This window comes from Macaca mulatta, chromosome 3 (assembly GCF_049350105.2).
Source record: "Macaca mulatta isolate MMU2019108-1 chromosome 3, T2T-MMU8v2.0, whole genome shotgun sequence".
NCBI lineage: Eukaryota > Metazoa > Chordata > Mammalia > Primates > Cercopithecidae > Macaca > Macaca mulatta.
In genome coordinates, this window is record NC_133408.1 from 141485281 (window position 1) to 141503153 (window position 17873).

A 17873-nucleotide genomic window follows, 5' to 3' on the forward strand; every position below is an offset into this window, starting at 1 on the left:
TAATTAGCCACAAGATTAGTAGAATTTCTCCACCCTAAGAGTGAGCGTGCTTCTACTCGTCAATACAAATAATACAGAAATTTGCCGATAAGAGAATCGAAAACACCACAATAAGTTGTAATTCACATGTAGTTTATATGTTGGTATTCTGGGTTGACTCATCTGTTTAGGTAAGACAGAGGGATTGAGCATCACTCTCCTGCTTAAAAAATCTCACTGGCAGCCCATTGCCTACAGGGTGAGGGTCCCACTCCTTGGTTGGCACATAGGGTTTCCCCCAACTTGCCTTCTGAGCCTCTACCTCTTCCACCACCACCCCATGCACCCCTCCCTCTTCCCACAGCAGTCCACTGAGCTCAGCCCTTGTTCATCCCACTTTCTGGGATACTCTTCCCTACTCCCTGCATCTAGTGGACTCTTATTCTCCCTTCAAACTCAAACTCACACTTTCCCTAAGGCCCATATACAGAACAATCTGTTCTCTTCCCGCTCACTCCACAGCACCCTGTACTTCCCTCTAGAAGTCTAGAAATTTGAAATAGTACCATGAGTTCCCTGAAGGCACTGTGTCTTGTTGTTCTTTACTTCTCCAGCGCCTTGCACAAGCCTGTATAAAAATTAGTAGTTTCTTTTTTCTTTTTTTTTGAGACAAGCTCTTGCAGTGGCTCACTGCACCCTTGATCTCCTGGACTCATGTGATCCTCCCACCTCAACCTCCCAAGTAGCTAGGACAACAGGCACGCACCATCACACCTGGCTAATTTTCTTTTTTGTAGCAATGGGGTCTTGCTATGTTGCCCAGACTGGTGTTTTCTAGTGAATAAATAAAACTCTGGGTCCTCCTTGACTGCTGTCTTTCCTCACACCCCATATTCAATCCATCAGCAGGTCCACTCTAGTCTATCTTCAAAAAGATATCCTGAATCCAACCCCTTCTCACTACCTCCATCATAACCACCCATATCCAAGCTACCATCACGTCTTGTTTGAGCTACCACAGTAGCCTCCAGACTGCTGTCTTGATTCCACCTGCAATCTGTTTTGCACACAGCAACTGTGTTTGACCTTTTAAATACCATTTCTCTGCTTGAAACCATCCAGTGGCTTCCATCACACTTGGAATAAAATCTAGACTCTCTCTTGAAGCCCTATATGATCTCACACTCCCTCTACCTCCCACTCCTCTTGTCATTCCTCAAATATGTCAAGCCCTCTCTCAGCAGGATCTTTGCACTGTCTGTTACATTTGCCTAGTCTGTTCTTAGCCCAAGTATCCAAGTGACTTTCTCCTCCTCTGCATTCAGATCCCTGCTTAATATCACGTTCCCTGACGAGCTTATCTAAAACGACACCCACCACTTTCTATCTCCTTTACTTACCTTATATTTCTTCATTGCACCAATCCATATCACTTTCTATTATCACCTATTTGTATATTAATCTTTGGTCTCTTCCAGTATGATAGTAAGGTCCATGGAGACAGGAATATTGCTTTCTTCACGGGCATATTTTCAGTGCATAAACCTGTACAACACAAAAAGTAGATGCTTAATAAATATTGGTTGGCTAGGCACAATGGCTTAAACATGTAGTCCCAGCACTTTGGGAGACCAAGGAAGGCAGATCATTTAAGCCCTGGAGCTCAAGACCATCCTGGGCAACATGGCGAAACCCCATCTCTACAAAAAATACAAAAGTTACCCAGGTGTGTTGGCGCACACCTGTAATCCCAGCTACTCAGGAGGCTGAGGCAGGAGGATTGCTTGAGCCCAGGAGGTCGAGACTGCAGTGAGCCGAGATTGTGCCACTGCACTGCAGCCCAGGTGACTAAATAAATAAATAATGTTTGTTGAATAAAGCAGCTAGGTATTGGGTTCTAACATAGAAAGATATAAATGAGAAGAAAGGGTTTTGAAAGATAAAGCTGGGTACAGAAAAAAATATCTAAGGAAACCCTTGCTGAAATACAATAACACAGTTGGACAGCTCCAGGTACAAGAGCTCTATTTTCACTAATTCATTCTTTTTAAACAGCCAGAATTGTTAAAAAAAAAAAAAAAAAAAAAAAAAAAAAGGTGGGGGGCGAGCTTTGGCTTTGTCCCCTTGGGGACATGCTTTTGGGGATACAGTTGCACATCACTTATGAGGCCTTAGTCTAGAAGTGAATTAATCTTATGCCCGAGCCCTGCACATAAATGGTTTACAGAGGAGACGAACAGGTCAGGAGGAAGATCTTGAATACCCCAGAAGGTATGGATTTAGCTGGGGCCCAAGAGTATCCTCTGAGTAATTCATTTCCACTTCTTCCATCTTTGGCAAGATGTGGCTATTATCAGTTTCCATCATCTCTCCCATGGCATAAGTACTTTTTGATTAATTATTCTCATCCCCTATTTCAGCTCTCTGCCACTTCAGACAGGGCTGTATTTCTGTGATGAAGAAGAACACGATTCTAGAAAAGCTTTGAGATTAAAGATGCCTTCTAAAGATTAAAGTAAAACCTCTTTAATTCAGATTCTTCTAACTCTACGAACTCAGAATTCACTATCCGTCTCATTGGGCTAAGGTTCATCTTGAGGCAATGGTGAGGGACACATAGGCTTGAAGTTATAAAGCAAAGTAGTGGTGGAAATATTCTTTCCAAAAGATGTAATCAACTTAAAAAGTTTCTTCACCCAGGTTTAAAAATACTTATCAGCACTATTAAGTTTTTCCATTTAAAAAATTGAGTATGCTTTACATACATTAAAATTTACCCTTTTTAGTGTAAATTCTATGAGTTTCAAAAAATACATAGTTATATCATCACTACCATAATTAAGATATAGAACAGTTTCATAACCTCCTAAAATTCTCTTATCCCCCATTGTAGTCAAGCCTCCTCCTACACCCAGCCCTGGAAACCACTAATCAGTTTTCTCTCCCTTTAGTTTTGCCTATTTGAGAATGTCATACAGATAGAATCACACAGTATGTCACTTTTTGAATCTGGCTTCTTCCACTTAGCATAACGCAGCTGAAATTCACTCATGTTGAGTGTGTAAGTCGCTTGTTCCATCTCATAGCTGAGAACTATCCCATTGTACCACAGAATGCTTATCCATTCGCCAGTTGATGGATATTTGGGTGGTTCCCAGTTTTTGGTGATTATGAATAAAGTCACCATAGAAATCTGCATACAGGTTTTTGTGCGAACATAGTTTTTATTTCACTCAGGTAGACACCTCAGAGTAAGACTCCTGAGTCAGATGTTAACTAAATGTTTAAAGATCTGCCAAACTGTTTCCTAAAGTGGCTACTCTACCATTTATTCCAAACAACATTGTGTGAGAGTCTTAATTTCTCCCTGTTCTTGCCAGTTATTTTCAGTTGTGTCATTGTTGTTTAATTATAGCCATATAGGTATGCAGCGGTATCTCATTGTAGTTTTAATTTTTATTTTTCTACTACTGATGCTGAACATAAAAGATGCTCTTTTAAGTGCTTATTTGCACATCGCATATCATCTTGGTAAATTGTCAATTCGATTATTGGATTCAGGGCAGGCGGGGTGGCTCATGCCTGTAATCCCAGTACTTTTGGAGGCCAAGGCGGGTGGATCACAAGGTCAAAAGAACAAGACCATCCTGGCCAACATGGTGAAACCCCATCTCTACTAAAAATACAAAAATTAGCCGGGTGTGGTGACGTGCACCTGTAATCCCAGCTACTCTGGAGGATGAGGCAGGAGAATCGCTTGAACCTGGGAGGCAGAGGTTGCAATGAGCTGAGACCACACCATTGCACTCCAGCCTGGTGACACAGCAAGACTCTATCTCAAAAAATAAAAATAATTGGATTCAAACTATTAATTTAAAGGCTAATGTGCATATAACATCCATATAGATTATTTCATTTGCTCTTTACAACTCTGAGAAGGAAGTAGGGCAGCTATTGTTCCATTTTACAGATGAGAAATTGAGGCTGAAAATGTTACATGACTTCCCAAGTTCACACCAAGGGGCAGAACTAGAGGTGGAAGTGAGGTCTCCCAGTCACCACTCTCTACCACAAGTTGCTGACTTGCTTTGTAAAGACAAATAGGGCAAATCTTGACTCAGCAGGACTGTGAACAGTCAGCTGAGGCTCCAAGTGACTGAGTGCCCTAGAAAAAATTATGGAAAGGTAAAGCCTGTCCTTCCCTGCTGTGTGACGGATGTTTCCAACCCCCTTACTTCAGCAAAACTTCCCTGTGGATTATCTCCCTTCTTTGGAGTCTTAACTCTCAGCTACCGATACTTAAAAACACAGTCTATTAAGCAAATCTCTGACTTCCTTGCCTTTCTACCACCAGAGTAGAGATTTCTGCACTTTAATGGGAGTTTTGAGAGACACTGCTTCTTCATGCAGTGGTTTTCAACATGCAGTGGTTTGCAGACTGTTCTGTTAGACCCTGGAGCATCCCAAGAAATGGCCTAAAGGGCTTCTGTGGGTGGGAGTCAGGGTGGGTGGCAGCAGGCTTTGGGTCCTATTTGACTAACCAAAGCAGTTCCATTTTTATCTGTTTTACATATTGGGCTTTCATTTAAAATTGTATTTGAGAAGGAGGATGTGTTACTTTCCAAACAGGTTTGAAAACCACTGCCTCAAAGCTTGTCTTTAAATATTTGAGGGTAAGAAGGTCTCCAAGCATCATTCAAACACTTAACACATGCTTGAAATAAATGAACCAGCACATTTCTCATAGATTCTCTAATGCAGATTTTACTCATTCAAATTCATCCTCAGGCATCCCCACATTCCCAAACCAGTCCGGGATTTTTTAAAATCTTAGAAAATAGAGCTGAGTTTCCTAACCTATGCTCACACCTCTCATGAGTTATACCAAGATATTGACTCCTCTTAGCCCTCGGAGTGTTCAGAAAGAATTTGGTATCTTCAGACCTTGATCATTCTCGTGTTTACTCCAGTGCACTGTCTAGATATCATCCTTTTTTATATGTGTCCCAATGTGGAAAAGGTTGGAAAACCTTATTAATATAAGAGTAGTGTTTTGGGTTTGCGCTCTAGAGTTACTCAGTCAGTTATCCTGATTCTCACTTACTAGCTGAGTGGTCCTGGCAAATTGCTTAATTTATGTACCTCTCAGTTTCCTGATCTTTGAAATGGGGATAATAGCAACATAGTTTTTTTGGTTGTTTTTTTTTGAGATGGAGTCTCGCTCTGCCACCCAGGCTGGAGTGCAGTGCACAATCTCAGCTCACTGCAATCTCCGCCTCCCGGGTTCAAGAGATTCTCCTTCCTCAGCCTCCCTAGTAGCTGGGATTACAGGCGTGCATGGTGTTTTGCCATCTTGGCCAGGCTGGTCTTGAACTCCTGATCTCAAGTGATCTGCCCACCTCGGCCTCCCAAAGTGCTGGGATTACAGGTGTGAGCCACTGCACCTGGCCTAAGAGCACCATAGTTCTTTGAACTGTTAGGTAATGTACATATGTGATCCACGCAGCAGAATTCCTAGTACATAGAAGGCACTCAGTAGATAGTAGCTCCATTGTTACCAGCCCCACCTATCCATAAGATTTGCCCTTTTGGCCATAGAGGGAGCTAAAATTTGCCACAGATTCATTGCTGCACCTTTGATTATGCTTTTAAAATGAATATAAATGTGAAGCTTCGATAATCAAATACCATCACCACTGTAGAAGTTATTAATGTTCATAACATGTAGTTTACATCTCTGGTAATAAAAGTGAAACAAATACATGTTTGAAGGCCATTACGATGGCTCCATACTTGGAAACAATGCTTCAGAAAGAGCAGATGCAAAGTAAAATAATTTGTTCTGCAATTTTTAAGGTACTTTTATATTTTATTACAAAAAGCAATTACCTTAGTGATGGCTGAACAGATGCAAATGAACCTTTATAGTTTGAACACAATCCTTAAAAGGTTTCTCTTTTGAATGCCAAATGACTTCACATTGCTGTCCTTTGATCTACCTTAATCATTTTAGTATTTTCCTATAATATTCTACATTAAAAGAAAATAGATTTCAATACAACCACACCAGTATTGTCTAACCCCAGAAAACTGTAGGTTGCAATAGGAAAGAGTTTTTATAAGAAATGACACGAAATTCATGGATCTTTTTACAGAATAATTCTAGTCATTTGAGCAGTAAGTATTTATGTCTCAAAGTGACTCAGTGTCTTCAGTATCTGAGTATTTTCAATTCAATTCAGCTTCAAGGAATGTCACTGTGAAGATATTTTTTTAAGTAGATAGTAATATCCCTGACCTTAAGATATCCAATTCTGTTGTTCTCTGATTGCAGGTCTTATTTCTTTTTTTTTGTTTTTTTTGAGATGGAATCTCACTCGGTCACCCAGGCTGGAGTGCAGTGGCATGATCTCGGCTCACTGTAAGCTCCGCTTGCCAGGTTCAAGCGATTCTCGTGCCTCAGTCTCCCGAGTAGCTGGGATTACAGGCATGCACCACCACGCCTGGCTAATTTTTGTATTTTTAGTAGAGACGGGGTTTTATCATGTTAGCCAGGCTGGTCTTGAACTCCTGACCTCAGGTGATCCACCTGCCTCGGCCTCCCAAAGTGCTGGGATTACAGGTGTGAGACACTGCATCTGTAGTATTTTCTAGTATTTTCACAGATCAATGCTCAAATCACAGCGACTGTCCCCCTGTGTCCAAGGTTCAAACACAAATGGCGTTTCAGAGTCTCCATTAGGAATAATGATGGACCTGCTTCTGACAATCAGTTTAGATGGAAGTTTCTGTTATACTGCCCCAGAAGACATGAGCCCTCATTTCTCAGTCAGACTAGCAAACAGTGAAGACATGCAGTGTCAGTGCTTCAGCTGAGTTTGTAGAACATTACCCAATTCCAGAAGCCATTCAATGCCCCTTAGCTACCAGCTGTGTGGCCTTGAACAAGTTCCTTAACCTCTGTGTCTCTGTTTCCTCATCTGTAAAATGTGTCTGTTTACATGTATTAACATTAGTTAATACATTTCAAGGCCTTCAAAGAGTGCCTGGCATCTAGTAAGTACCTCAGTCAGGGTTAGCTATTGCCATTATGAGTAGTATCAATAGCAATAATGCTTCTATTATCTTCCTGACCACTCTAATCCAAAAGGCAGTCATTAGGGGGTTCGCGCCCTGTACTGAAAGTAGGAAAGCAATGTAGAACTCTTATTCATGGCTTCAGCCTGAAGCTGGATGCCCTAAGGCCATTGGTGAGGTTATGAGACAGTTAACAAAGTCTCTTTCCCCACCCACCTCCAGCCCCACCCCCACCTCCAGCCCCACCCCTCCCCACCCCACCCCTGCTCACAATCTCTGGCTCCCGTCTAAGGGTTTTCTTGTTTATATTTTGTTACAAAAAGCAATCACCTTGGTGATGGTGGAACAGATGCAAATGAACCATTATAGTTTGGGCACAATCCTTAAAAGATTTTTCTTTCTCAACCTTTGTGTCTTCAGCACGGGATAAAATTAACTCTCCTTTGATGTGGGTTATGCTTTCCTCTTCTGTACAAATGTTTGCTGGAGATAAGAGCCATATGGGAAAACCCAGAATACAGATACTTATTTACTGCAACAAGCAGTTTATTCCTACTGGGTCAGCTCTCTGGTTTTACCATCACTTTGGTTACATATCATAAATAAGCTGTTGAAACACAATTTCTGTAGATGAGATTTTTTTTATCTCTGGCTTATGAAGTGAAGGAGCACATTTTATTTTTTAATATTGCTGGCTCCTACAAGATAATTTGAGAAACCATACATCTTTTAACTCAAAAATAATGGGGTGTGTGTGATCTGTGTGTATATATACTGATATGTACTTATGGATTAATCAATCTGTTTTCTAGGAAAGATCCAAACTGGCTAGAACTGACAATAGGAAGGGTAAGAAACTTGATCCTAACTTAGGAGAGGGGCTTTCTTCTCCCACAGTGAAATATAAGATATTTACAGTCTATCTTACCTGTGGGTTCATTGGAACATTCTCTGGCATGTTGGTTAATGACTTCCCAGGGACAGAGCTCCTTTAAGTAAAGCTATTACTGCATCATTAGAGCTCATAACAAGGGAAAGAACAACCATAAAAATTCAGAATTTGACTTTGCACCCTGGGAATCCGAGCTTCTCTTCATCCCTCTCCATCCTAAGGGGCCTCCAATTAAAGCTGGGAACTCTTCCTAGTGTATTTCTGTGGCTGACTTCCTCCTTGTTCACTCTCCCCAAACTTAGTCATTTCCCCTCCTGCTTCACATACACATTACCATTTCACCACCATCCTCCCTCTCAAAACTGATCAAAGTTCCAAACACAAACCTGTTTTTGACAGATTATACTTTAAATGAAAATCCTTTGCCCTGAAGTGTTTCCTCAAGTCAGCATTTGATTTCAAGTCTTCCATTTCTATTTGTGGAATATATGTATTCACTCATCAAATATTCATCAAGCACTTATTTTTGTGTCAAACACTATGCTAGTTATTAAGTACACTGTGATAAACAAGGCCAATGTGGTCGTTGCCCTTATGAAACTTACAGCTAGCATTTGAGACTGATGTTTATCAAATAAGCAAGCAAAAGTGTAATTACACATTATAATTACTACAAGGAAATAAAATCGAGATGCTGGTGAGGAAGGTGGAGTATCTACTGTAGATTGGAGTTCTCTGGGATGATATTAAGAGTCCTGAAGGATAAAAAAGAACCCACCATGTTCTTTTTAGATAGTTGTGGGGAAGCTTTCCCCCAGCAGAGAAGTCAACAATGATGTCCCGGAATAGAAAGTGAGCTTGGAGCATTTGAAGAACTGAACGAAGACCAGTGTGGGTGGAGAATAGGCGATGAGGAGAAATGAAGCTGGTGAGGCTGGCAGGGGCCAGATCATGCAGGCTTTTGTAGGCTATGTTAAATCATTTTGGATTTTGATCTAAGAGCAGTGGGGATCCATTGAGTGTTCAAGCAAGGGAATGGCATGATCTAATTTATGTCTCAAAGAGATTACTGTGAATGTTATGCAGATAACCACTGGAGGTGGGCAAGAGTAGAATGAAAGAAGAGTGGGTTTCTGTAGCCAATGTGAGAAATGATAGCTTGGCAGGCCAATCCCTTGAGTAGGGTAATTAGGTTAGTTGCCCTAGGGAGGGTATGTGGTTCACAGTAGACTACACTTCTCTTTTCTGTATAGCACTGAAATTCATTTTTGAAATTTCTGTCTTCAACAGCATCCCTAAGGGTTTATGAAAGATGTCCACACTGTGGCCCTCTTTTAATTGTGTCTTCAGCAGTCCACAGTGGTTGCATCCTTCCAGGAAATCCCTATATTTTGAATTAGGGTGGTGAAAGTGAAGGTGAAGATAAGTTGACAGAGTCCACATATATTTGAAGATAAGACTAATAAGTCTTGCAGGTGGGTTGTATTTGTGCAATAAGGGAGAGAAAGGAATCAAGGATGACTCCAAGTGATGACTGTACCATTCACCAAGATGGGGAAGTAAGGGAGAGAGTACAGGATAGGCTGGGGGGGGGGGGAAGATTTCTATTTGGACTTGTTAGATTGAAGAAGCCGATGAACTGTCCAAGTGAGTGGACATCAAGAAGGCAGACGGACATACCAGTGTACAGCTGGTAGAGCTCAACAGAAATATTTGGGAGTATTGTTGTATAAAAGCTGCATGAAAGCCGGGCGCGGTGGCTCAAGCCTGTAATTCCAGCACTTTGGGAGGCTGAGACGGGCGGATCACAAGGTCAGGAGATCGAGACCATCCTGGCTAACACGGTGAAACCCCGTCTCTACTAAAAAATACAAAAAAAGCTAGCCGGGCGAGGCGGCGGGCGCCTGTAGTCCCAGCTACTCGGGAGGCTGAGGCAGGAGAATGGCGTGAACCCGGGAGGCGGAGCTTGCAGTGAGCTGAGATCCGGCCACTGCACTCCAGCCCGGGTAACAGAGCGAGACTCCGTCTCAAAAAAAAAAAAAAAAAAAAAAAAAAAAAAAAAAAAAAAGCTGCATGAATAATGAAAACACCTAGGAGGGAATGCAGAGAAAGAAAACTACGTAGACCAAACCCTAAAAAGGTCAGGTAAAATAAGAGGAACCTGCAAAGTAAATTGAGGTGAACTGCCAGAAGTAGGATAAAAAGCAGGAGAATGGGGTGTCCTGACAGCCAAGAGTCCAGTTTGTTAATGGAAGTAGTCAGCTGGGTGAAAATGTGGTGAGATATAGTCGTCCTGCAGTTTCTGTGGGGGATTGGTTCCCGGATCCCCACAAATATCAAAATGCTCAGATGCTTAAGTCCCTTATATGAACTGGTGCAGTATTTGCATATAACCTACATACATCCTCCTATATACTTTAAACCATCTCTAGGTCACTTATAATACCTAACACAATGTAAGTGCTACGTAAACAATTGCTATACTGTGTTTTAAATTTGTATTACCTTTAATTGTTATATTGTTACTTTGCATTTTTTCCCAAATATTTTCCATCCTCAGTTGGTTGAATTTGCAGATGTAGAACCCGCAGATGCAGAGGGCCAACTGTGTTAAGTCGAATACAGAGTCCTCTGGATTTCACAACAGAAAGGTCATTGGCAACCTTGACTACAGCAGTTTCACCAGGATGGTGGTAGAGAGGGCAGGCTGAGGAAGCCAGTTTGGAATGAAAGGCTGTTTCCTTCTTAATTTTAGCCACTGGGCCTGGGGACATTGGACAAAGGGGCTGCATAAATCCCAGCAGGCCAGATATGGCTGATTTCATCCTTCTACGATGGGTCTCTGTTTTTTCTAATTGTAGTTAGAGCATCTCAGAACATGAATGATGCTGTGTAGCACATCTTCCTTGGCAACCACCTCATAAATGAACATGATCACACACTTTAGCCAATGCCCAGGTTCAAAAAAGGAGAAAGGGAGACAAGGAAGGAAGGAAGGAAGGAAGGAGGGAAGGAGGGAATGGGGAAGGCAGGGAAGGAAGGAGGCGGGGAAACAGGGAGGCAGGCAGGCAGGGAGGGAGGGAGGGAGGGAGGTAGGCAGGCAGGCAGGCAGGCAGGCAGGCAGGAAGGCAGGAAGGAGAAAAACATGGTCTGAAGGAAGCAGAACTAAACTGAACTCTTCTGGTTATTATATATCAAGATTTCGTAAAGACTAGATTTTCCAGTCTTAGAGAAGGGCTCTTCCTGTCCACCACAATCTGTGTCACCTTGCTGAGGCAGGTGACAGGGCAAGGTGGGATACGGGCTGCCTGCTGAAAAGTCCCCTGGTGCTTTACAGAGCTTTGCAGCCTCGTGCCTGGGCAGACACCACACGTCTGATACTGAACTGAAGAGTTCCTATGCAGAAAAATGAAAATACTCAACCACTCATATAGATGTCTATCTTTTAATCACTTTATGATATAGTAAATCTTAATTTCTCATTAATATTTTTAATCAGTAGTGACTTGGAATATTTTAGCTTTTAGTTTCTCCCACTGTTAAGTGTTTAATGATCTATGAACAAACTCCTGAGAAACTTTTATAAGAGGAATCTTCGAATTTGTGAATAATTTCACCTTTCACGATATGAAAAATCAGTGGAGGAGGGAAAGAAAAGAGTGTCTCCCTGAATCTCAGAAGTAATCTGAGGCCAACTAATGATGGATGGACATTTATTTGTCTGGTTTAATATTTTTTCATTTTTCTGGGTAGGAACTCTCCAGTTCAGTGCCAGACATGTCCGATGTTCCGAAATAAATGCTAAATCTTCTGCTTAAGGACACGATCTGGTTCCTGTTGGTTGGCAGTGGCCACTGTTCATGCCCATGTCACATATTTTGATCCTATTTGCAAGGTAACATCTTGGGACAATTTCTAAGTAAAAAGAGTAAAGAAACCCAAAATTTTACTCCCGACTGGCCCATTTTGTAATCTTGGTCAAGTTACTTAACCTCTCTCTGCTTCAATTCCTCCTTCAGGAGATGGTGTGAGTAATATCAACCTTCTCCCTTTATCTAAGAAGTAATTTGAGGCCAGCTAATTAACTCTACCATATGTGATGTAATGATGGGGAAAAGAGCTATTAAAATGTGAAATATCATTACCATGGTCCAAGTCAGAGATGACTCTTGCACAAGCAACCCTCTAGTTAGGCCTTTTGAAGACCACTTTTTAACTCTTCTAAGCTGTATCTCGCTAGATAGGTGGGTTGCCACCACCTATCATTTGTCAGTCTGATTTTAAACTGCAACCCACCCAAAAATAGAACACATTCTCATTTTCATTGGATATATTTGCCTTTGAGGATTTCAGACTATTCCTTAAGGTAACCAAGGATACCTGAGGTGTAGCAAAATGACACCTGGGAATCACAGCACCTGAAAATGACTGCCTTATTGCACTTATTCAAAACCTCACCTGCAAGGGTACTAGTTAATGAGGCGGCTTCCACAGGAGCCCAATCCATAAGTAGGCAGCAGGTGGGGTGCAGAAGAAAAATGTGCTTTCCCTTAGAAAGTGTATGTCTCACAACTGTAAAGTTGGATATTTTATCCTCATCTTACAAAGGAAGAAATTGAGGCTCAGAGATTTAGTTGTTGGTCCAAAATCATGTCACCAGTAAATACATGCCAGAACCAGGATTAGATTCCAGGGCTTCTGATGCTCCTCTAGAATTTTACTATGTGAAAATGATAATGGACATCAGCGTATGGAAGAAGGAAGGTTAACATTATGCCCAAAATGTTCCATTCGAATTTCACATAGAATGAAAAACTTTTTTCATCTGCCATTCTAAAGATGGCCAGAATTACGGGGAAAACCAACGCCACTGCCCTTTTCCTCTCCTTATTGCTTTATAAATCAGTATCAAAGGTACTATATAAGAATCCTCAAGTTTCAAACAAAGTAGACCTTGGACATTAGATGACTGAGTATGCACAAGTATCCCTGACAGCCTCTGACACGTTACAGAGGCAGGAACTTGAATCACATGCACTGAGGCTACTGTATGGGACTGAATCTTTTAGCTAGTGAGGGAGGCTCACCTGGCACCCAGAATTCAAATCTATCCATGTGGTTTCTTTGTTCTCCACTCACGACCATATACTAATTCTGTGGAAGAAAAATTACACTCTAGAATATCACAAAATTTGAGCATTTCCAAGGTCATGAGACGTATTTCTTACAAATATCAAGGATTCACGGTAATTGGATTCCCTGCTTTCATTTCCCCTTAGTGGCCAGAAGCTCCAGGGAACTGTTGCTCACAGTTGTAGCTAACTCATCTCAGATTCCTAATACATCTGTCCTTCTACTTGGCTTCTGACCAGCTGTTGCTTTAAAAAAAAAAAAAAAGTCATCTCTCATTTTTATCATTGTTTTATATGTGTTTTGATGTTGTCAATTGTCTTAGATCCTTTTTGGAAGTAGATAACTTAAATCCTAAGTAACTGTTGGAACTAGACTTCCTAGAAAGAATCATCCTAGTCCTGGGGCCCTGCATAATGTTAGAAGTACTAAGAATTAATTTCCATCCGGACTTGGCAAAGAAAAATAATGTAATTAAGGACAACGATTCAAAAAAAAAAAAAAAAAAAAGATCGTTTTAAAATGAATTTATCCATATTCTGAAACTGACAGCAGCTAGGAATATGCTTTGAGTGACACCTACTGGTTGAGAACGTGAGAACGTCACTTTCCAACTTCGAGATAACCCAGATCAGTGTTTCTCAAAACTTGGCTCAAGACCAAGCTTGTCCAACCCGCCGCCAGCTTTGAGTGTGGCCCAACACAAATTCGTAAACTTTCTTAAAAGATGATGAGATTTATGCCTGGACTTCTTTTTTTTTTTTTTTTTTTTTTTTTTAGCCTATCGGCTATCGTTAGTGTATTTTATGTGTAGCCCAAGACAATTCTAATATGGCCCAAGAAAGCCAAAAGATTGGACACCCCTGCTAGACCACCTTTTTCAGAATCACCTGGGTGCCTGATAAAAATACAGAGAACTTCCTGGGCCCCGTGCTGCTAAAATCTCCGGGCCTGGTCCTCCCGGGGAATCTGTATTTTTCACCACCACCCTGGTGATTCCGAGGTCTGCTCGAGTTGGAGACCCACTGATTGATTCAAGGGCTGTCAAGTGAGCTGTCCACACAGGACTATCAGGCCCGAGGACACCCCCGGAAGTTAGCAGGGCCAATGCGAAGGGATTAGGCCCGGGCTTCGCGTTCGCCTCCCCGGTCCACGGACGGGGTTCGGGGCGTGGGGGCTAAGCGGGGCGGAGGGAACCCCCAAATCCCCGGGGGCGCGGCCACTGCCCTCTCGGCAGTGAGGGTTGGGGTGGGGGTGGGGGCGGCGGTGGCTCCGGCCCCTGAGAGCAGTCGCCACATCTGTCTGCCCCTGTCCCCGGCATAGAGAGGGCGCGGGAAAGTCCTGCGCGCGCCATTGCTAACGTTTGTGCTTCCCGTCCACAGACGAACCCGCCCCCTGGAGTTCTCCCGCTGCCGCCGCCCCAGGTCTGCCGGAAGTAGGCGTCTCCCTGGACGACGGCCTCGCTCCATTCTCTCCATCACATCCAGCCCCACCCTCCGACCCTTCCCACCAGATAAGCCCAGGCCCAACTTGGGATATCAAACGGGAACACGACGTTAGGAAACCAAAGGAGCTTTCAGCCTGCGGCCAGAAGAAGCAGCGCCTCGGGGAGCAGAGGGAGCGCTCGGCGAGTCCGCAGAGGGCCGCGCGGCCGAAGCTCGAGGAGGCGCCCGGCGGCCAGGGGCGGCCCGAGGCCGGCAGGCCCGCCTCGGAGGCCAGGGCGCCCGGGCTCGCGGCGGCAGACGCGGCGGACGCGGCGCGGGCGGGCGGGAAGGAGGCGCCCCGCGCGGCGGCGGGCTCCGAGCTCTGCCGGCGCGAAGGCCCGGGCGCTGCGCCCACGTTCGCCGGCCCGGGCAGCGGCGCGCGGGAGGTCGAGGGCAGGGCGGGTGCGCGCGCGGGTCCCCGGCCGGGCCCGCGACCCCCGGGGGGCGCCCCCGCGCGCAAGGCTGCCGTGGCGCCGGGGCCTTGGAAGGTGCCGGGCTCTGACAAGCTGCCGGGCGTCCTCAAACCCGGCGCCTCGGCCGCCAGCAGATGAGCCGCGCGGCCAGGCCCCGCCCGCCCCGGCGCAGGCCGTTCTTCTTAGGTTCCGTCTCACGGCGTTTTAATTTATTTTCACTGTCACATGCATAGATCCACGAGGCACTAAGGCCTGGGAGCATCGACGTGAAGTCCCACGTGTCCGGTGTGCTTGGGCGGCATCGCGTCCACGCGCAGACCTAAACTGATCCTAAAGCCCCCGGTTCCATTGTGGGGGCTTTGGCAGCTATGGAAGAACCAAAATAACGTGAAGAACATCACAGAGAGAGTGCAGTGTAGCTTTAGTTTGAGAAAAAAAAATATTCCTCCCCACTGCATGAAGGATTTGGATGTCATCCAAACTTTATATCAAGAAACTGGACAAGTTAAGAGCAATCACAAACTGGAATATCGCCTTAAAAATCAAACTGCACGAAGCAAGCTGAAACTGAGACAAGATTATATCTTTTAATTGATCTAAAGCGTTGTAAATAAATTGTTCTCGACATATCTAGACAGGGGTTAAAGGGTTTCTTTGACACATTTGGAACCGTTCACCCATGACATGTTTCCATGGCTCACCCTTGGCATCCATCCTCGGTGTTAGCAGCAGCGTTCCCTGCCTCCTGCAGGATGACTTAGAAATCTAGTGAGTTTCTTGGTGTGATGCCATTTTTATTGCCATTTCTGTGATCGAATCTCATTTCTGTACATTTTCAGTGGTAGAAAAAAAGGTTTTAAAAATTGTATCCTAGGGAACAGTTTGCCATAAGTCAGAATTTTGCAGTTTAGCTCATAGATCTTAATTGGTTTTTCTCTAAAATATGAATGTTATAATTGAAGGACCACAATTTGTTTAATCAAGATTGGCAACGCTGCAGTTCCTTTATGAAGAGGCTTTTCTGTCGTCCCAGGCTAGCAGAGATGGATAGCTTCTTTGTCAGCAATGTGATTTCACTTTGTCTTATTTTAAACCCTGTCTCCATGACTTCATTTGCACTTTGACAGAGCAGAGGCAGAGTTTTGTCTTATATTTCTCAGACTATAATGAATCTCTAATGTTAAAAAATTATAACAATTTATTTTCATTAAAGAACGTGAGTCTTTTTATCATTCCTTTCTGCTTATCCTTCTTTCCTTACTCTTTCTTCCTTTTGTTTCCATTGGTTTTCTTTCGTCTTGTATTCTTTGCAAGTTTTTTTATTTTGTTAGCAACTTCTACATGTTTATCTTCATGGATCTATGATTGGCCTCCTAGTAAAATTCTAAGCCTTGCCTTTCTTTCCTGCTGTTTTAGCATTTCTTTGTAAAATGTTAGCTTCAATTAATTATCCATTGGTACTTACTGTAGCTACACATATTAAAAGGCAAAGTGTTTCTGAAGGCAATTTCTTTTTAATATGCCCTGAATGAATGAGGCTTCATCCTTTCCATATTCTAACTCTTTAGAGGAGTTCAAATGCAAATAAGCTTCACCTCCCTGCACTTGTAGTCTAAAAAGTAAAAGGGGCGATCAGGTTCATCTCAAAGGTCACAGGTAATAGCCTCCCTGGGCTGATCATTCCCTCTCCTTGTAACTGCAGCATCCTGAGTAGCAGTTTAATTTTCATCAGACATCGGAGTAGTTTAGTTGTTTGACAGGAGGAGAATAAGGTTGAAAGCCTCAAGTGAAGGATCTTGCAGCTTGTAAAAGCAATTTCCAAAAATGAAACCCATTCATCATAAACAAAAGCACAAACACATGTAGCAGTTTATAATGCTTTTGGTTTAATCTCAATTAGTCTTTCTCCCCTGGACTAGAAATCCAGTATAGTTTGCCATTAATTTATTGAATCTGGTTTTGGACAATGCTTCTGTAGTGTAGCTGCACGTCCTGGTACTGTATTCTCCGACCTTTATTTTCCATGTATCACAAAAGGAAAAAAAAAAATTGAGATTACACTGGCATAAACTCTAATTTGCACAGTTCACAGCTACTACTTGTGCAGTAATTGCTTTATGCGGCTGTAATCCATAACCTGTGAAGACAGCACATCATCTAAATCCCATTCCAAATAATATTTCTGTGTAGTGTTAGCTGTGAATTTACCCTGTACAGCTGTATCTCTATAAATATAATTCCATGTATTAATAGTCACAGAAAGACTGTAAGTGAGCAACTATTTTTATGAAACGCACCACTATGGATAAATTAACTTTTACAGAAATCTTGTTTACTGTATGATATTCTAAAACACTGTCAAATAAAATATATATCCAAAAATATTTTCTTTTTCCAACTATATAGGCTGTGTGTTGATTTGAAATAGATTACTGGGAGTTAACTTGGTTTTTCAAAACTGCAGTTTTCATCGATTTTTTTTTTTTTTTGGATGTGTAAGTTTTAATGCCCCAAATAGGAGTTTTTTGAAACTTGAATCTAAAAGCAGTGGCATTACTGGGAAAGATTGTTGGCTTTTTTGGCCTAACAGTTTTCTCAGTCTCGTTGGTATTTGCTTGTCAGGTTACTACATCATTTATGAATTGGCTGTATATTTCTGTTGCTTGCTACATTGATATTTTACCTTTTTTCAAAAAGGATTTCAAGTATCCATCTGTAATAAATTCCATCACATTTTTTCCTTTTAATTCTGAAATTTTCTCATGCAAAATCCCAAGATGTTCATGCAGAAGCCAACATAGCGAGCAGCAGTGAACTGGTCCAAAATGAGTGGTCGAATCTAGCTTTTGTCATGTCTTCGGATGCCTGTGGTAGGAAGGGAGAGCTCGGCTCGGCCGG

At 42.7% G+C, this 17873-nt stretch overlaps 1 protein-coding gene across 2 annotated transcripts in view; it reads left to right on the forward strand.

Moving 5' to 3' along the window:
- Positions 1-17357, forward strand: part of MAGI2 (membrane associated guanylate kinase, WW and PDZ domain containing 2) — a 1467795-nt gene extending 1450438 nt beyond the window's left edge. For both annotated transcript variants that reach the window (XM_015134089.3, XM_015134090.3), the window contains one exon: positions 14461-17357. In XM_015134089.3, coding sequence (XP_014989575.2) covers positions 14461-15113 — 653 coding nt within the window. In that variant the 3' untranslated portion in view covers positions 15114-17357. The remainder of the gene's footprint in view (positions 1-14460) is intronic.
- Positions 17358-17873: the final 516 nt, after the last annotated feature.